This window comes from Macaca fascicularis, chromosome 4, assembly GCF_037993035.2.
Source record: "Macaca fascicularis isolate 582-1 chromosome 4, T2T-MFA8v1.1".
NCBI classification, from domain to species: domain Eukaryota; kingdom Metazoa; phylum Chordata; class Mammalia; order Primates; family Cercopithecidae; genus Macaca; species Macaca fascicularis.
The window spans coordinates 145,848,406-145,864,966 of record NC_088378.1 but is presented as its reverse complement, the minus strand read 5'-3'; the positions used below and the strand labels follow the sequence as shown (position 1 = coordinate 145,864,966).

At 42.7% G+C, this 16,561-nt stretch overlaps 1 protein-coding gene, 1 non-coding gene and 1 pseudogene across 2 annotated transcripts; 1 reads left to right on the top strand and 2 right to left on the bottom strand.

The window, feature by feature from the left end:
- The first annotated feature begins 1,470 nt into the window (after positions 1-1,470).
- TRNAS-GCU (transfer RNA serine (anticodon GCU)) lies at positions 1,471-1,552 on the top strand. Its single transcript has one exon. It is a non-coding gene; the product is annotated as a tRNA-Ser (tRNA).
- A 2,665-nt stretch (positions 1,553-4,217) lies between these two features.
- Positions 4,218-10,884, bottom strand: LOC102119600 (large ribosomal subunit protein uL11-like; annotated as a pseudogene).
- Positions 10,885-12,554: 1,670 nt separating this feature from the next.
- Positions 12,555-16,561, bottom strand: POM121L2 (POM121 transmembrane nucleoporin like 2). The gene has a single exon (XM_005553784.4). It carries the CDS (start codon positions 16,398-16,400, stop codon positions 13,233-13,235), a length of 3,168 nt encoding a protein of 1,055 aa, XP_005553841.3. The 5' UTR covers positions 16,401-16,561; the 3' UTR covers positions 12,555-13,232.

The window sequence follows — 16,561 nt, the reverse complement described above, 5'->3', positions numbered from 1 at the left end:
GCTGGACCGGAGACCACGAGATCCTAGAGGCTACAAAGAAACATTTCCCCAAATGTGTCTCCCCTACCGCGCATTAACTCCCTGTGGGATGTGAATGCTCCCTACTTCCGTCTTCCCCTGCGAATCATTCTCGCCTTTTAGATAACATCTTACTGTGACAGAACAATTGGAAATGCTGGTGTCTCCAAAGTCTTCTGTAAACAAGACACAGGGTTGCGTGTCTCAATTGCGTATTTTACATGATTTTATGAAGGAACTGACAAATTCCTCATTTACTTCCGACTAATAACATTCCATTTTTAACAAATCGGAACGTACATATTGGGCCGTGGAAAGTTAGTGTTTTCATTTTTTTTACAATTATTGAGACTACTAGGAAAATTCTTTGACTTTTATCAAATATGAATATCCGTAAAGTTATATGTTTTGTGTGGTCCCAAGTTTCCTGCTAGGTTTCACTTTTATTTACTACTACCATTTATTTATTAAACTAGATAAACGTAATGGGAATGTGTTGAAGGTTCCACTTTAAATAATGCACCTTAAATAATCATAAAAACACCTTTTGGAAGCCTCGGACTTATTCAAAACCACAATCTACTGATCTTTTAGTTGTTAATTCCACCGAACCTTTCTTATTCCAGCTATAAGAAGTATTTATCCGCGGACACATGAATTGATGGAGAAAAAACATGTTAACAGCCATTGCACTAAAAGATGCATTTCCAATGCAACTCTACTTTTCATATATACTAAATTACTTACCAAAATTGTTGATTTGTGTTTGTTATTGTGTGCCACCATTGAATATAAAGGTAATTCAAACCAGAAGAAAAACGGTGAAACTCTTGGGGATTATTAATGGAAATAAAAAAAAATTAGAGGTTTCAATTTATATAAGTATTTTCCGTTGCTGCGCGTTATGACAGGGTCTTTACGCATAAAAATACGTAATATTGGGATAAAATTCTGTGGCAGAAACAGAACAGAAATACATTTGCAACAGAAAAAGAGTCCCCCCCATCCTCCCCCTCCACCCCCAATTTTCAGCGGCTTAGCCTTCAGTAAGAAGGGCTGTAAGGCCTAACTTGAGATCTGAGAAATGAGTGATGAACTAAGGCAGGTGAAGTGAGGGCAGAGAGAAGAGTTAGGAGTGCTGCGGTTAGAAAATGAGAAGGAGAGCATGGAGCTTGGGGAGAAAAAAAATTCACTGTAGTTGGAAAGTGAGAATGGATACGGAGGAACGATGACACTCAAGACTGGACACACAGGCGTTGGGCAGGATCATCAAACTGTAAAAGGTTCTCCATACGAAGGTGGAAAGAACTTGTTTTGTGTAAGAATTCTTTAAGGAGACCACAAGTTGAAGGACATCACAATCCATATCAACACATCACCAAAATCAAGCTGCAAAGCTTCGTCAAAAACAAGCCTTAAAGGAGTATCCCAAAAACGGCCTGCGGCCCGAAGGACGAGGTGGCCGAGTGGTTAAGGCGATGGACTGCTAATCCATTGTGCTCTGCACGCGTGGGTTCGAATCCCACCTTCGTCGACTCTTTTCTTTAAGAGGGTAACCAGGTTTCTGTCGCAGGTCTGAGTTGTTCTCAGAAACGTTATATACATTATCTACAGCTTTCCTCCTTTTGCTTCCTCTTATTTCTCTCGACCATGTATCAGTTTTATTTCCTCCTGAGGTTCCACAGAATTCCTGCGGATCTGAGTGGAATTACTCTCCATTCTTAGATTACAGTTTACTACATCCAGCACGCACCTGAAGGGCTCTCAGCCAAGATGTCCGCATGGTGCAACCGATCCCTTGCTCCACTCACATAGTGCTTCATGTTGCAAAGCCAAAGAACCAAAGGCATTGGTCAGACCCTGACTACCCTCTCCTCCGAACAATTAACAGAAGTTTGTGTGTCACCTTCCTCTCTGTTTACATATGAACGAGTAATCTGTACCTTTGCTTATTGTCAAAGTAAAGTGCTTTGGAATCTCCAGTCTTGGATTTTCTTCAAAATACTAGCTGATGTTGGGGAGCAATAGAGAAAACATTGACAAAATATTGTTAATTGTTTAAGCTGGTTGATGGGAAGTTGAATGTTCGTTATACTAATATTTTCACTTCCTCAAATTTTTATTAAAATGTTTTTTATTTTTTATTTATTTTTTATTTTTTGGACAGAGTCTTACTCTGTCGACCAGGCTGGAGTGCAGCGGCACGATCTCAGCTCACTGCAACCTCCGCCTCCCGGGTTCAAGCGATTCTTCTGCCTCAGCCTTCCGAGTAGCTGGGACTACAGGCGCCCGCCACCACGCCCAGCTAATTTTTGCATTTTTAGTAGAGATGAGGGTCTCACCTTCTTGGCCAGACTGGTCTCGAACTCCTGACCTCAGGTGATTCACCCGCCTCGGCCTCCCACAGTGCTGGGATTACAGGCGTGAGCCATGGCGCTCGGCCTTTTAAAACTTTTTATCCAGAAATAATTTTAAACTTAAGGAAAGAAATTAAGAATAAGAATAGTATAAAGACCACCCATATTCCTTTTATCAGGATTCACCTATTAACGTTAATTCTCTCTCTCTCCGTATATGTTTATATCTGTGTATGTTTGTGTGTATGTGTCCCAGAACATTTAAGAGTAAATTATATATATTATGTTCCTTTGCCCTTAAATATTTCAGTGAGTTTTCCTAAAGGAGTAGTTTCTTGTGCTATAGCCATAATATAGTTACCAATTCAGTATATTTAACATTGATATAAGTTTTTAGGAATTTTCTAACCTGTATTCCATTTTTTTCAATTGACCAATAATATCCTTTGTAGTCTTTACTCCCTCCGATTCAGGAGTCAGTCTAGAATTGGGTGTTTTCCGTACCCCTTTAGTCTCCTTTAACCTGGAACATTTTCACAACCTTTCTTTGTATTTTATGATGTTGACTTTTTGAAGAACATGGTAACTGCTCACATTTTTAAAACATAGAACATTTCTTATTTGGGCTTTGCGTGATTTTCTCCCCTTATAATTGGGTTCACGTTTTGCATCCCAGAGAATAGAATGTATGTGACATGTCGTTCTCAGGACTATTAAATCTGGAGACATGCAATGTTCATTGCCCCTCATTACTGAGGTTAATTCCAATCACATAGTCAAGTTGATATGTATGTATAGTTTCCTCCTTGCAACTAATAAGCAATCTGCGGGAGATGCTTAAAGATCATACAAATAACTTGCTCCCCATCAAAATTTTCCTCTAGAGTTAGCGTCTATTGATAATTCCTACGTGGACCATATTTACTATGATGGTTGCAAAATGATGTGTTCTTTTAACTCCAGAATTTTCTTCACATTTACCAGTTTTTACTTTGGCATTCTACTGTAATCAAGAATCCCCCTTGGCCGGGCGCTGTGGCTCACGCCTCTAATCCCAACACTTTGGGAGGTCGAGGAGGGCGGAACTCAAGGTCAGGAGTTCAAGACCAGCTTGGCCAATATGGTGAAACCCCATCTCTACTTAAAAAAAAAAAAAAAAAAAAAAAAAGCCGGGTATGGTGTCGGGCGCCTGTTGTCCCAGCTACTTGGGAAGCTGAAGTAGGGGAATCGCTTGAACCCGGGAGGCGGAGGTTGCAGTGAGCCGAGATTGTGCCACTGCACTCCAGCCTGGGTGACAGAGTGAGACTCTGTCTCAAAAAATAAAAAATAAAAAAAGAGTCCCCCTTTAACATCCATTTATGTATTTATTATCAGTATGGGCTCATAAAATCTTATTTCTCAGTGGTTTACAATTCCATTATTGCCTTTTTAATAACTTTGGTAGTCCATGTATCCCAGATTTTGTCAGAGGCAGACCCTTCAAGCTAAGTACTCTGTCCTTGTGACATTCCTCCACCATATTTCTTAAAACTTTCTTAATTTCTGGCATGACAAATTGTTCTAGGCTCTACTACATTTACCCTGTCCCCGTCCTGAAGTCTCCTATTTCTCAGAGGTGATCTTTTAGTGAGGAATATATTAGAGACCAATATCCAGGGTCTAGGTGTACTTACTGTTTCTAAGACACCTTTGCTTCTAGATTATCAACAATATCTAGGAAATACATGTGTATACTCACATATACAAAATATGCAAATAGACGCACACATATGTACGTGTGCACATATACATGCGTGTGCACATACATATGAATATTTTAATAATTATGAGTACCCAACGATATTTACTTTTTTTTTTCACCAGTTGTCAAATGATCCTTTATTGAAATACTTTCCTTTGTGCTTAACTGGCTGGGCATTCCACGGAACCACTGTTGATGTCATCTATGATGTCATGAGGGTGGCTGCCATCAACATTACAGCCCACAGACTGGGCAGTCCCCAGGATCTCTTTAATGGTTCCAGAGAGTTCTCTGGCTAAGGATCGGTGCCGCATCTGTCGAGCAATGTTGATGATCTCATCAAAAGTGATATTCCCACTGTGTTTAATGTTTTTCTGTTTCTTTCTGTCTCTTGGTGGTTCCTTGAGGGCTTTGATGATCAGGGCAGAGGCAGAAGGCACCACCTCAATCTGGGCCTGTCTGTTCTGAATGGTCCGTTTCACTGTAATCCTTAGGCCCTTCCAGTCACCCGTTGCCTTGGCAATGTCATCACCAACCTTTTTCGGAGACAGACCCAGGGGGCCGATCTTGGGGGCCAGCGCAGAAGTGGCACCGACTTCACCTCAGGTGCACCTCAGGTATACGACTTTGATCTGGTTGGGGTCGAACTTCGTCGGCTGGTGTCGGATGAACCCGGATTCCGGACGACCGAAGAAAGTTGCACCTTTGCCCCCTCCGAAAGCCGAGAGGTTTTTTTTGTTTGTTTGTTTTTTGTTTTTGTTTTTGTTTTTGTTTTTGTTTGAGCCAGAGTTTTTCTCTTGTTGCCCAGGCTGGAGTGCAGTGGCGTGGTATCGGCTCACTGCAACCTCCACCTTCCGGGTTCAAGCGATTCTCCTGATTCAGCCTCCCGAGTAGCTAGGACTGCAGGCATGTGCCACTACCCCCCCAGCTAATTTTGTATTTTTAGTAGAGATGGGGTTTCTCCATATTGGTCAGGCTGGTCTTGAACCGCCGACCTCAGGTGATCATCTGGCCTCGTCCTCCCAAAGTGCTGGAATTACCGGCACCTGCGTGAGCCACCGTGCCCGTCCAGATATTTACAATTCTAATGTATCTCCTGAGGGGCTTTTAAAAAATTTTTTTTAATTTTAAATTTTTGTTTGCCTTCCCACCATCTATTTGTATGATCCTCTTCTGCAATTAGAATAGTGGCTGAAATGATTTACTCAAATGAGTAAATCAACACATTTACTCACGTGCCCTATCCTATAATACACCTAAAATTGCTTCAAAATTGCTTTGTCCACATTACAACAGAAAACAAAATCAATTAAAAAGAGTCCAAGATTTGTTTGTAATTCTCGTCCTGCCCCAAGTTAAAAGTAACTTGGTCTGGTTCTTTCTTTTCCTACACCGTGATTTGGTATCCTCTTGAATATCAGCCCAGGCTGGAATGTAGGGCCGTGATCTCAGCTCACTGCAACCTCCACCTCCCGGAGGCTCAAACCACCCTCTCACCTCTCCAGAATAGCTCGTGTTTTTTTTGTTTTGTTTTGTTTTGTTTTTGTTTTTGTAGAGACAGGATTTTGCCCTTTCTCTCAGGCTGGTCTCCTGATCTCTTGATCTCAAGGACCCGCCCGCCCCGGTCTCCCACAGGGCTGGGATTAAAAGTGTGAGCCACAGTCTGGCAACCACTACACTTCTAGGTAATTGATAATTGACTTCATTGCTTCCTGATTTATCCTTCTGCATGTCTGTCTTATTTTTCCTTTCTTCTTGCACTTCAGAAAGTAATATAGTACTATAAATAGTCCTTTGCATTTTGCTTTTTCTTCACTTAACAATGTCTTCTAGAAATTGTTCCATAGAAGTTAATAGATATCGTCCCTATTCACTCTGTTTCACACTATCCCAATGTGTACACGCACTGTAGGTATAAACTAGTCTCCTATGACTGGACATTTAGTCAAAATGCTTTTTGGAGTCAGTGGGTAAAAATAAATTGAAGATTGTAGGCCTAGGGGGTCAAGAACATCTTCAAAGCAGCAAGAGTAAAGGAACAAAACGTGCTCTCCTCATCATCTTATTTCCGTTTGTCCGATTCATTTTTTTGTGTGTAAATTCTCATTAATTAGGGTGCTCATTGTTTAGAATAATTTATATACTTTTTTTTTTTCCATATGTAACGACTCACTAAAGAGGGCTTTAATTTAAATTTTTTTCTCACGGCTGGGTGTGGGGGTTTATTCTTGTAATTGCCAGCACTTTGAGAGACGGAGGCGGGCGGATCGCTTGAGTCCATGAGTTCGAGACCAATATAGCGAAGCCCTGTCTCTACTAAAAACACGAAACATAGGCCGGGAGCGGTGGCTCACGCCTATAATCCCAGCACTTTGGTAGTCCAAGGTAGGCGGATCACCTAAGGTCGGGAGTTGGAGACTAGCCTGACCAACATGGTGAAACTCCGTCTCTACCAAAAATACAAAATTAGCCAGGAGTGGTGGCGCATGCCTGTAATCCCATCTACTCGGGAGGCTGAGGCAGGAGAATTGCTTAAACCCGGGAGGCGGAGGTTGCAGTGAGCCGAGGTCGCGCCATTGCACTCCAGCCTAAGCAACAAGAGCTAAACTCCGTCTAAAAAAAAAAAAAAAAAAAAGTTAGGTGGGCGTGGTAGTGCGCGCCTGTAGTCAAAAAAAAAAAAAAAAAAAAAAATTTCCTCATCAACAACAACAAAAATTGCAAATATCGTACTAAGACTCCCCTCCCCGATTTTGCTATTGAATCCTGATGCATAAACTTAAAAAACATTTAATGCATTCCATTTCCCCCACTAGCATTTCAGATTTAACTTATTTGTTTCTGTTTTCCCCATAAAGTCCAAATGACTCTAGTTTATGTATGTGGGGATAAAAATTGTGTCTTTTTGGGCCGGTCGCGGTAGCTCACGCCTATAATCCCAGCACTTTGGAAGGCCGAGGCGGGCGGATTACCTGAAGTCGGGAGTTTCAGACCAGCCTGACCAACATGGAGAAACCCCGTCTCTACTAAAAATACAAAATTAGCTGGGCGTGGTGGTACATGCCTGTAATCCCAGCTACTAGGGAGGCTGAGTCAGGAGAATCGCTTGAATCTGGGAGGCGGAGGTTGCGGTGAGCCGAGTTCGTGCCATTGCACTCCAGCCTAGGCAACAAGAGCGAAACTCCGTCTCAAAAAAAAAAAAAAAAAGAAGGTGTCTTCGTGATTAACATATATTGCTTTAGAGAAGAATTCACAAAGCATTCTCGTTAACTTTATCTGAAGTTTACAAATCATGTGTGAAAGCGTACAAAGGAGTGACAGTGAGCAGGAGAGTCTAACCCAAGTAAAAATGCGAAACAGCTGGCCCTTCGTAACCATGGGTTCTGCATGCAATGGATTCAACCTACCGCGGATCTAAAATACTTAAAAAAACCCTGCGTCTATACTGAACATGTACAGAAATTTTCTTGTCATTATTCCCTATGCAGTGCGATATAACAACTATTTACATAGTATTCGCATCATGTAAGACAGCGATCCACAACCTTTTTGGCAGTAGGGACCGATTTAGTAGAAGACAATTTTTCCACGGACCGGACCGGTACCGCTTCGCGGCCAAGAGGTTTGGGACCCCTGATATAAGGTGCAATAAATAATCTAGAAATGGTTTAAAGTATGCCGGAAGGTGTACATAGGTTATATGCAAATACTCGGTCATTTTACATTAAGGGCTTGAGCATTGGTAGATTTTACTATTCGCGGGAGGTGCTGAAACCAACCTTTCACGGATACCAAAGGACGACTGTATAGTTACTGAGCAGAAGTAAAAAATGCTTTTCCTTCTCGTGTACGAAAATTATAAAACCATAACATACCAAAGATAGGTGTGTATTATATTCACTGGAAGACAGAACGCGAATCCGCTAGAAATTAAAGTTAAATTTGTCATCTCTCTTTTGAAATGACTGATAAGGGAAGAAGGTATTGCAAGAACAGATGAGAAAAGAAAACGATTAACGCCTTTATAAAAGTTGGGCGATGGAGTAATAATTAATTTTAAGACGTTAAGTAAGGAGACGTTGAGTATCTGATTTTCTTTATTATATCAAGCTACCCACGATCCCGGGAAATAGTGATCATTAACATAAACACCCTAGCAGAGAATGGTTTACGATTCGTCGATCTCTAGGTTATGGGCCCAGCACGCTGCCGCTGCGCCACTCTGCTAGCAGGCTGAAAAGACCTTTTACTTTCCTTTGCTAAGATGATAATCAGTAAGTTTATATTTACTCGTACCAACAAATTCTGGTTTATTTATAAAATGGAATCCTATTTAGCTCTAAGAATGAATTTCTGTGACAACACAAGTACTCTTTAAATACACATAAATGTTTTTATTTATTATTATTATTATTTTTTTTTTTGAGACATGGCCTCTCTCACCCAGGCTGGAGGGCAGCTAGGCGATCTAGGCTCACTGCAACCTCTCCTCTGCTTCCCAGGTTCAAGCAATCCTCCCGCTTCAGCCTCCTGAGTGGCTGGGGCTACAGGCGCGCTCCACCACACCCGGCTAATTTTTTTTTTTTTTCAGGTTTTGTATTTTTTGTAGAGAGGGGCTTTCTCTATGTTGCCCATGCTGGTCTTGAACTCCTGAGCTCAAGCAATCCTCCCGTCTCGGCCTCCAAACATGCTGGGATTACAGGCATGAGTCACCACACCCAACTCAAATAAATCTTAAAATGACATAAATACATCTCAAAACCATAACGTTGTGCAAAAATGCCACACTATGGGATATACTCTATGATTTCACTTCTATCGAGTTCCGGAACAGGCAAACTAACATCTGGTGATAGAAGTCAGAATACAACTTCGCTTGCAGGATGCATTATTGACTTGATAAGGGAACCCAATGCAATTTGGATATTTTCTCAATCTTAATCTGGATGGTGTAATTTCAAAATTACATGAAATTATACATATATAAAATTCATTGAGGTCTATGTATACTTTTTTTTTACATTTTATTGTATGTATGTAAAGTATACTTCAATAAAGTACTGAAAAAAGTGAAAGCAGAAATGAAGAAAGGAAAGAAAGAAGGCAAGAAAAAGGAAAGTATGTTCTATATACACTTCAGGGAGCTAAGGCAAATTGACCAGAGGACAACTTCCTAAATGGAGTTGTAGAGCCATGAAGTGGTCCGTAGGAGCAGAAGGAAATTTCTAGCACTATCTGGAAAAAGTACCTGAGCTGTGCCTCCCACAGATAACACCCTCTCAATGCAAAACTATTTTGCTGAGCTTTGCTCTCCTCCCAGGAAGGTAGGATTGTTTATAAAAGGCCTTAATGTATGACAGAATGGTGGACCTAATAGGGGTACTGGCTCTGATAGATTTTGAAAGCCTTCTCCTAAATAGGAAGAAAGTTTCCTTTTAATGTATTAATTCCAAAAGAAAAAAAAAAAAAAAAAACAGAAATTAAATGGAGCTCCAGAAAACTAAGAAATACTTATTGTTTAACTGAGGTGCTCATTCATTCAATATTCAGGAAAATGTGTCTGTTTGGACCATGGATCTGGACTTCAGAGGCAAAGAAAGATCTCCTGAGTAGGGACAGGTCTCTTCTGTGGCTGGCTGCAATTACTACATGAAGACCATATGCTTTTCTATTGTTTTCTTTTTGGCTTCCTTTTATGCATTGTCGTGAGTGGTTGGGCATGTGCAGTACTAACTATGCCAGTCCAGGAGTGGAGCAGAGGGTATATCCTGAGGTCCCTGGAAAATGAGTGAAGAGAGTCAGGCTATTTCTGTGGCAATGGTGGGGAAGTCAGTTAAAACTACTGGTGGGGAAATCAACACATACAGGGCAGCTGCTCACACACAAACCCACAGATAGATAGACATATAGACACACATACAAAGGCACCAAACAATTTATAGCTATTCTTTAACCAGTCCTTTAATTTCATTAAATTCCAGCATTCTCTCTTTTAGAGAATCCAGTCATATCTTGCATGAAAGTTTCACTTGAAGTAAACACAACAACATTCAAGAGGAGTTATTCTGTTTCCTTAAGCTAGAGTACTAGCCAGTAAGAAGACTTGTAATATAATTGTTGAATACAGAGTCTTTGGGGATTGAACCTGGGGTGCCCTCCTTAAGGGAGAAAGCTGTAAGTCTTGCCATATTCTTATGCTGTGTTGATGAAGGATAAGAAGCAACTCTAAAACGTTTTAGACCTGCACTATTCATGTACTTGTTATCTACAGTGGCTATTGAGCACATGAAATGTGGCTAGACTTAGCCTGGGCAGCATGGTGAAACCTCGTTTCCATAAAAAATTAGTTGTGCATGGTGGAGCGTGCCTGTAATCCCAGTTACTTGGAAGGCTGAGGTGGGAGGATCACCTGAGCACGGGAGGTCGAGGCTGCAGTGAGCCGAGATCACACCACTGCACTCCAGCCTGGATGACAAAGTGAGACCTTGTCTCTAACAAAAAAAAAAAAAAAAAAAAGAAGGAAAGAAATGTGACTGAACTTGAGATGGATGTAAATGTAAAATACACAACAGATTTTGTACACTTTATGTGAAAAAACTCTAATTTTTTTCAAATTAATTAAATGTTAAAATAATATTTTGAGTATATTAAATAATACATATCACCACCCATTTAATGTGGCTTCTAGACTATTTAAAATTATATACCTGGCTCACATTTGTGGCTTGTGTTATATTTTGTTGGACTATGGCTGATGTAGCCAGTCCGCATCTTGTATACCATAAATTTTTATCATGACCTCTTTTCAATGTCCATTGATTAATATATCACTAATTTTACAGTTGTAAACACAGTTTTGACATTCTTTAGACTAACCAGCATGGTGTCTGCTATCGATCCAGAAAAGAGAGCTGAAGCAATTTGACCATTCCTAGATTATTAACTCTTGACTAAGGAAAATGACTGCCTTCCAGGGGTAGATTGAAAATAACCCACATTTATATCATACTTTCTACACTGAGGAAAGTTGAAGACATCGTAGGTGTTGGGTGTCCGGAAAGAGGACTATGGAATGTACTATCAGCTAAGAGGCATTGTTTCCTCCCTGTATTCAAGTACTAGTCTAAGGGCTTAAGATGCTTAATTTTCCTTTGAGTTATTCTCTATTAATTAGGTAAAAGGCACAGAGTGATTGAGAAACTTTTCTATGTGAGGTGAGCCACGTGTCAGCCTAGATTTGGACTATATTATACTTTTACCACTACCCTTTACTCCAGGAAAGTCCCATAATGAGGGGTGAGGAGCACAGTCTTTGGAGCCAAACTACCTAGCAACAATTTTTTAAAATTTAAAATTATTTTTCATCGACAAATCATAATTGTCTACATTTATGAGGTACAGTGTGATGTTTTGATGTTTCCATATATGTATACAGTGTGGAATGATTAAATCAAGCTAGTTAATTAAATTAAATCAGGTGCTGGATATGTTCCCTTGCCTATCTTTTATTTTTTCATACCCAGAGGAGCTGAATTACCTATCATTTTTTATGGTGGGACATTTGAAATTTACTCTCTTATTTTGAAATAGGCAATTCATTTTTGTTGACTTATAGTCACCTTGCTGTGCAATATATTTCAAAACTTATTCCTCCTATCTATCTGAAACTTTGTACCCTTTGACCAATAGCTCATTCCCTTCTTCTCCCCCAACCCCAGTAACCACATTCTACTCTTTAGTTCTATGAGTTCAACTATATTAGATTCCACAAATAAATGAGATCATGTGGTATTTGCTTTCTGTGCTTGTCTTATTTCACTTAGCATGATGTTCTCCAGGTTCATCTTACACATTTGCAAATGACAGAATTTCCTTCTTGTTAAGGCTGAATAATATTTCATTGTGTATCTATGCCACATTTTCTTTATCCATTCAGTCATTGATGGACAGACATTTAGGTTGATGCCATATCCTGGCTGTTGTGAATAATGCCGCAATAAACATGGGAGTGCAGATATCCCTTCAACACATTGACTTCAATTTCCTTGAATATACATCCAGAAGTGAGATTGGGGCATCATATGGCAGTTCTATTTTTAGTTTTTTGAGGAACTTTCATACCATTTACCATAATGGCTGTACTAATTTACATTTCTACCACCAACGTACAATGTTTTCTCTGCATCCTGGCCAACACCCCAGACGCAATTCATGCCTTTGTCACTTTCTCACTGTGTGTCGTTAGACAAACTACTTGGCTTCCTCATTGTTCTGTCCCCATCTGCAAAATAATGACTGAAACAGTGCCTACTCATAGGATTCTCATTAACTCAATAGTTTGACAGTTTCTCATAAGGTTAAATATACACTTATCATATGACCCAGCAATACCACTCCCAGAAATTTTCCTAGAGAAATGAAAACATGTTCACACAAAAACCTGAACATGAATGTTTATGGTGACTTTACTTATTATCGAGAAAAAATGGAAATAAATGTTCTTCAACAGGTAAATGGATAAATGAACTGTGGTATACTCATACAATTGAATACAATTAAAAATGGATTTTTAATCATCAATAAAAGAAATAAATGATTGATATAAGTAACAACTTGGATAAATCTCAGTGGAATTATGCTGAGTGAAGGAAGCCAGTCTCCAAAGGTTGCATACTGTTTGATTCCATTTAAGTGACACTCTCAAAAAGACAATGTATAGTGACTGACAGAGAACATGTTAGCGTTTACCAGCAGTAGGGATGGTGGGATGTATGAAAAAATGTTCTTACTGATAGACATTCAACTTGTTTGGAAAGTCTGGATATTATAGATCCTGCTGATGTGCATGCTGCACACCTGACACAGAGAGGAGTGGACAGGAAGGGGAAGGCGAGGTTCTGTTCAAGTCCAACGGAACACCTGGCCTCAATCTGCAATCACCACTAGATGCTTTAGTCCTTCACGTTCTTCAAGGATGTAGATTAGTACACACAGTGTGAACATCTAAAGCTCCAGCTTTAGATCTGAAGTATGTTTACTTTAGAAAATTGGAAGACACTGAGGTTTTTCAAAAACAATACTGAGGTCCAAATCAGGGTGCAAGTGACAGGGAACACAAGCTACTTCTTGTAGGCATGATGCCTTCGGGAATGCCCTTGTTCCCGATTCTTTGAGGTTTTTGATTTTGTACCCATGGAAAATGAAGAGGCTGATGATCTAAAAGGTCCTCTCCCAACAGAGCCCTGGGCAGGTGGAAAAGGCATCCCAAAGTCAACACTGCTGCCTGCCTTAGCTTGTCCAGGGACTGGGGTGCTTTGAGCAATGGGGGCCATAGTCTTTCTTGCAGAAATGCTGGCTCTCCCCAAGGCAAAAGCTGTGCTGTGGCTGGGCAGGCCTTGAGTGTTCTGGCTCCAGCCTTTTCCATATGGGATCATGGTACTGGTGGTCCCACTAGGCAATGCTCCAATGCTGAAAGCTCCGGAGGTGGAGCTCATGTCTGGGCCAGTCATTCTAATCCCAGACTCATCACAGTCCATAGGGGTCACGAATCCCCCAAAAGCGAAAGGTCGTGGGGCTCTGCTGCCAAACACTGAGCCAAAAGCCCCACTTTGGTGGGTCTGAATTACAATTCTAAACCCAGTTGTACTAGCTTGACTAATGGGAAAACCTGCTGGAATGCTGCCAATGCCTGGCCAGGTGCTGGCAGGGGTTTGAGAGGTGGAGGCTGAGGGTATCAAACACCCCAAGGCTGACTGTGTGGTACTGATGAAGGCTGGCTGAGCTGGAGTTGGCACTGGGGTTGGCAATGCCACTGCTGAGCTCCCAAAAAGAAAAGAGCTACTGACACTTGGAGTAAGGGCTGGCTGGGAAGGCCCTTGTTTCTGTCCATCTGTGGCACCAAATGCAGGCTGGGGATTAGCTCCTTGGGATAGTGGGAAAGGTGGCCTTGAGCTTGATCCCAAGGGACTTGTGATTGCTGGAGTCAGGCTGGAGACGCTGGGGGATGATGCAGGCCAGTTCGTGGATACTAGGGCTGAGGCGGGCAGAGGGCTGCCCACACTCCTGAAATTAGCAGTGCTGCTTCTAGGGGATATTTGGACAGCACTGGAAAGGACCTGGGTAAAGATGGTGACTGTGTGCACAGTAGGAATGGTAGGACGGTGGTGTGGTGGGAAAATGAATCCTGTGGCTGGGGTGAAGTCGGCTCTGAAGGCCTGAGCAGTCCTAAGCAGGAAAGTGTCGCAAGTGGAAGGGACAGAATAAGTGTTGCCTATGGCACCTGTAACATTCACTACACCAAAATCCAAAGGTGGCTTAAAAACAGAGTCTTTAGATGTGCTGGCTAGGGTGGTGGGCATGACCACAGTGGTGGCCTTGACCAGGCCATGGAAATGATGGGTAGAAGCATGAGTAAATGGAGGAGGGGTCTGCTTGGAGGAGAAAGGAGCTATCATGGGCATAGTTTTAAGTGGATCTATGCTGCCAAAGATAGGCTTGAAGGTAGGAGTTAAGGTGCCCTGAGTTGAGAGGGAAGAGCTTAAAGACGCTGCAGCTGTGACTGAAATTTTGGAATATGAGGAGCCTCCAATCTCGCTATTGTGCAGGGGCCCCAAAACCGGTTTTAACATGAGGTGAGCAGAAGTTGCATCAGGAGGTGCAGATGTGGAAAGATGGGGAGTTGGGCTACTCACCATTCCAAGCAAAGTACTTTGGATGGTGGGTGGTGCAGGTGGGTCTGGGGGCATGGGAGACCTGTCAGCCTGAAAGGTTGAAGGCAGCCAGATGGTGTCAGTAACTGGTGATGTGGGAGAGGTGGGGGTCAGCACGATGAAAGTAGCTGTGGGCTTTGAGTCTGGAGAGGTGCCTGGAAGGAGCTCTGACTGTGAGCACCCTGGTGGGGTTGGTAGGCTGGGTGTCTTCAAAGGAGAATGGGCCACACTGGTTACCTCTCCTGTGGACTGTGGGGAGGTCAGTGGACCTAGAGACTTCTGCATTTTTGTTAAGTTTTGCAACTGAGGATTCGCCCCCTGGGTTAGATCTGTTTCCGAAGAAGGCAGAGTGAGAGATAGGGAAGGCTGAATAGCAAGCCATGTCTCAGGGACAGGGTCTGTGGTGACCTCAGTTGTATCTTCTCTCGCGTTGTTGCTCCGCTGTAGTTCAGTTTTCTTCCCCAAGGTCAAGTCCTCATCAGAGACTGCATAACCAAGCTGGGGAAGTGGGATCTCCAACAGCAGGTTCTCAGGGCTAGACGGCAGCTGTGGAATCTTTTGATTTTGCTGCCCAGAACTTCCAGATGCTCCTGAGGACTCAAAATCTGATACCAGTGAGACTGAAGAGTAAGGCCGATGATCAATTTTTTTCTTTTTTATTGGCCACTCTGGTGTCTCGAATGATACACTGGGAATACTTCTTTTCCAAGGGTCTGAGAAATTTCTGGAAGAGCTGTAAGAGCTGGAAATAGCATTCCTTTTGGAGCTGAGGGGGCCACCTCTGTATATGCTGGCCAAGGAGCTCATGGAGGAGCAACTGGGTCTCTTAGTCAAGCTGTGATCCGAGCTCCAGGAATGGAGACTTCTCTTCAGCGGCCCAGGCCTGGGCACAAAAGAAGTGAGGGTTCCATTTTTCATCAGAGGCTTAAATGCAGATGGTCTGGTCTCTGGACTCCTTCTCTTACTGTCCAAGCCCTCAGGGAATAGTGGTTCTTCCAACCTCCCTTTCCCTTTTCTGCACTCTCTGAGGGCCCTCAACACTGTCTCCTTTGAACACGGATCTGAGGGCTCCTCAGAGGGTGGGGGTTCTGCAAGGGCAATTACATCTTCAGGAGAAGTGGAAGGGGACACCCTCTCGTCAGGAGGAGTGATCTTGATGGTCACTGGGCTCCAAATTGGCCTAGGATGTCGAAGAGACCAAATAGTCCGCTTTAAGTAAGTTTCCCACCAGTCTGAAGGGAGAGGCCCCAGGGTGGAATTCTGGGACTTCTTCATGGGAAAGCGCCTCCAAGCCTCGTTGGCCAGCCACGTGGTTGGATTGGCAGGATCCAGGTTTGGCGACCTCCTCACAGGTCTATACCGTGGGGCAGGGTGGGCGCGGTGGACGAACTGAACCCGATGAACTTGGTGAAGGGGCTGAGTTGGCCGGCGTTTCGTGGGCCTCTCGGGCAAGTCGGCGCGCACCTGGGCTGGGGACGAGGGCGAAAGTCCCAGCTTGCTCAGGAAACTGCCCATGAGGAGATATGAGGCGGGGTCAGTGGCTTCAAGCAAGGTTTTGGCTTCCGAGGTTTCGGACATCTGCACAATCGGACCGAGTCGAAGAGCGCAGTGTTCGGTTGACCGTTGGGATTCACGCGCGAGGAAAGCGCGAGTCTCAGGGCGCTTGCCACTCTCCAGACCCGGCACCCGCGGGAACGGGGGACGCGCGGGACTTCAGCAGTCCCAGTAACTTGCTTAGC

Bases quoted from the DNA above. Each gene is read 5' to 3' on its own strand.
- POM121L2 (XM_005553784.4), bottom strand. From the start codon at position 16,400: ATGTCCGAAACCTCGGAAGCCAAAACCTTGCTTGAAGCCACTGACCCC.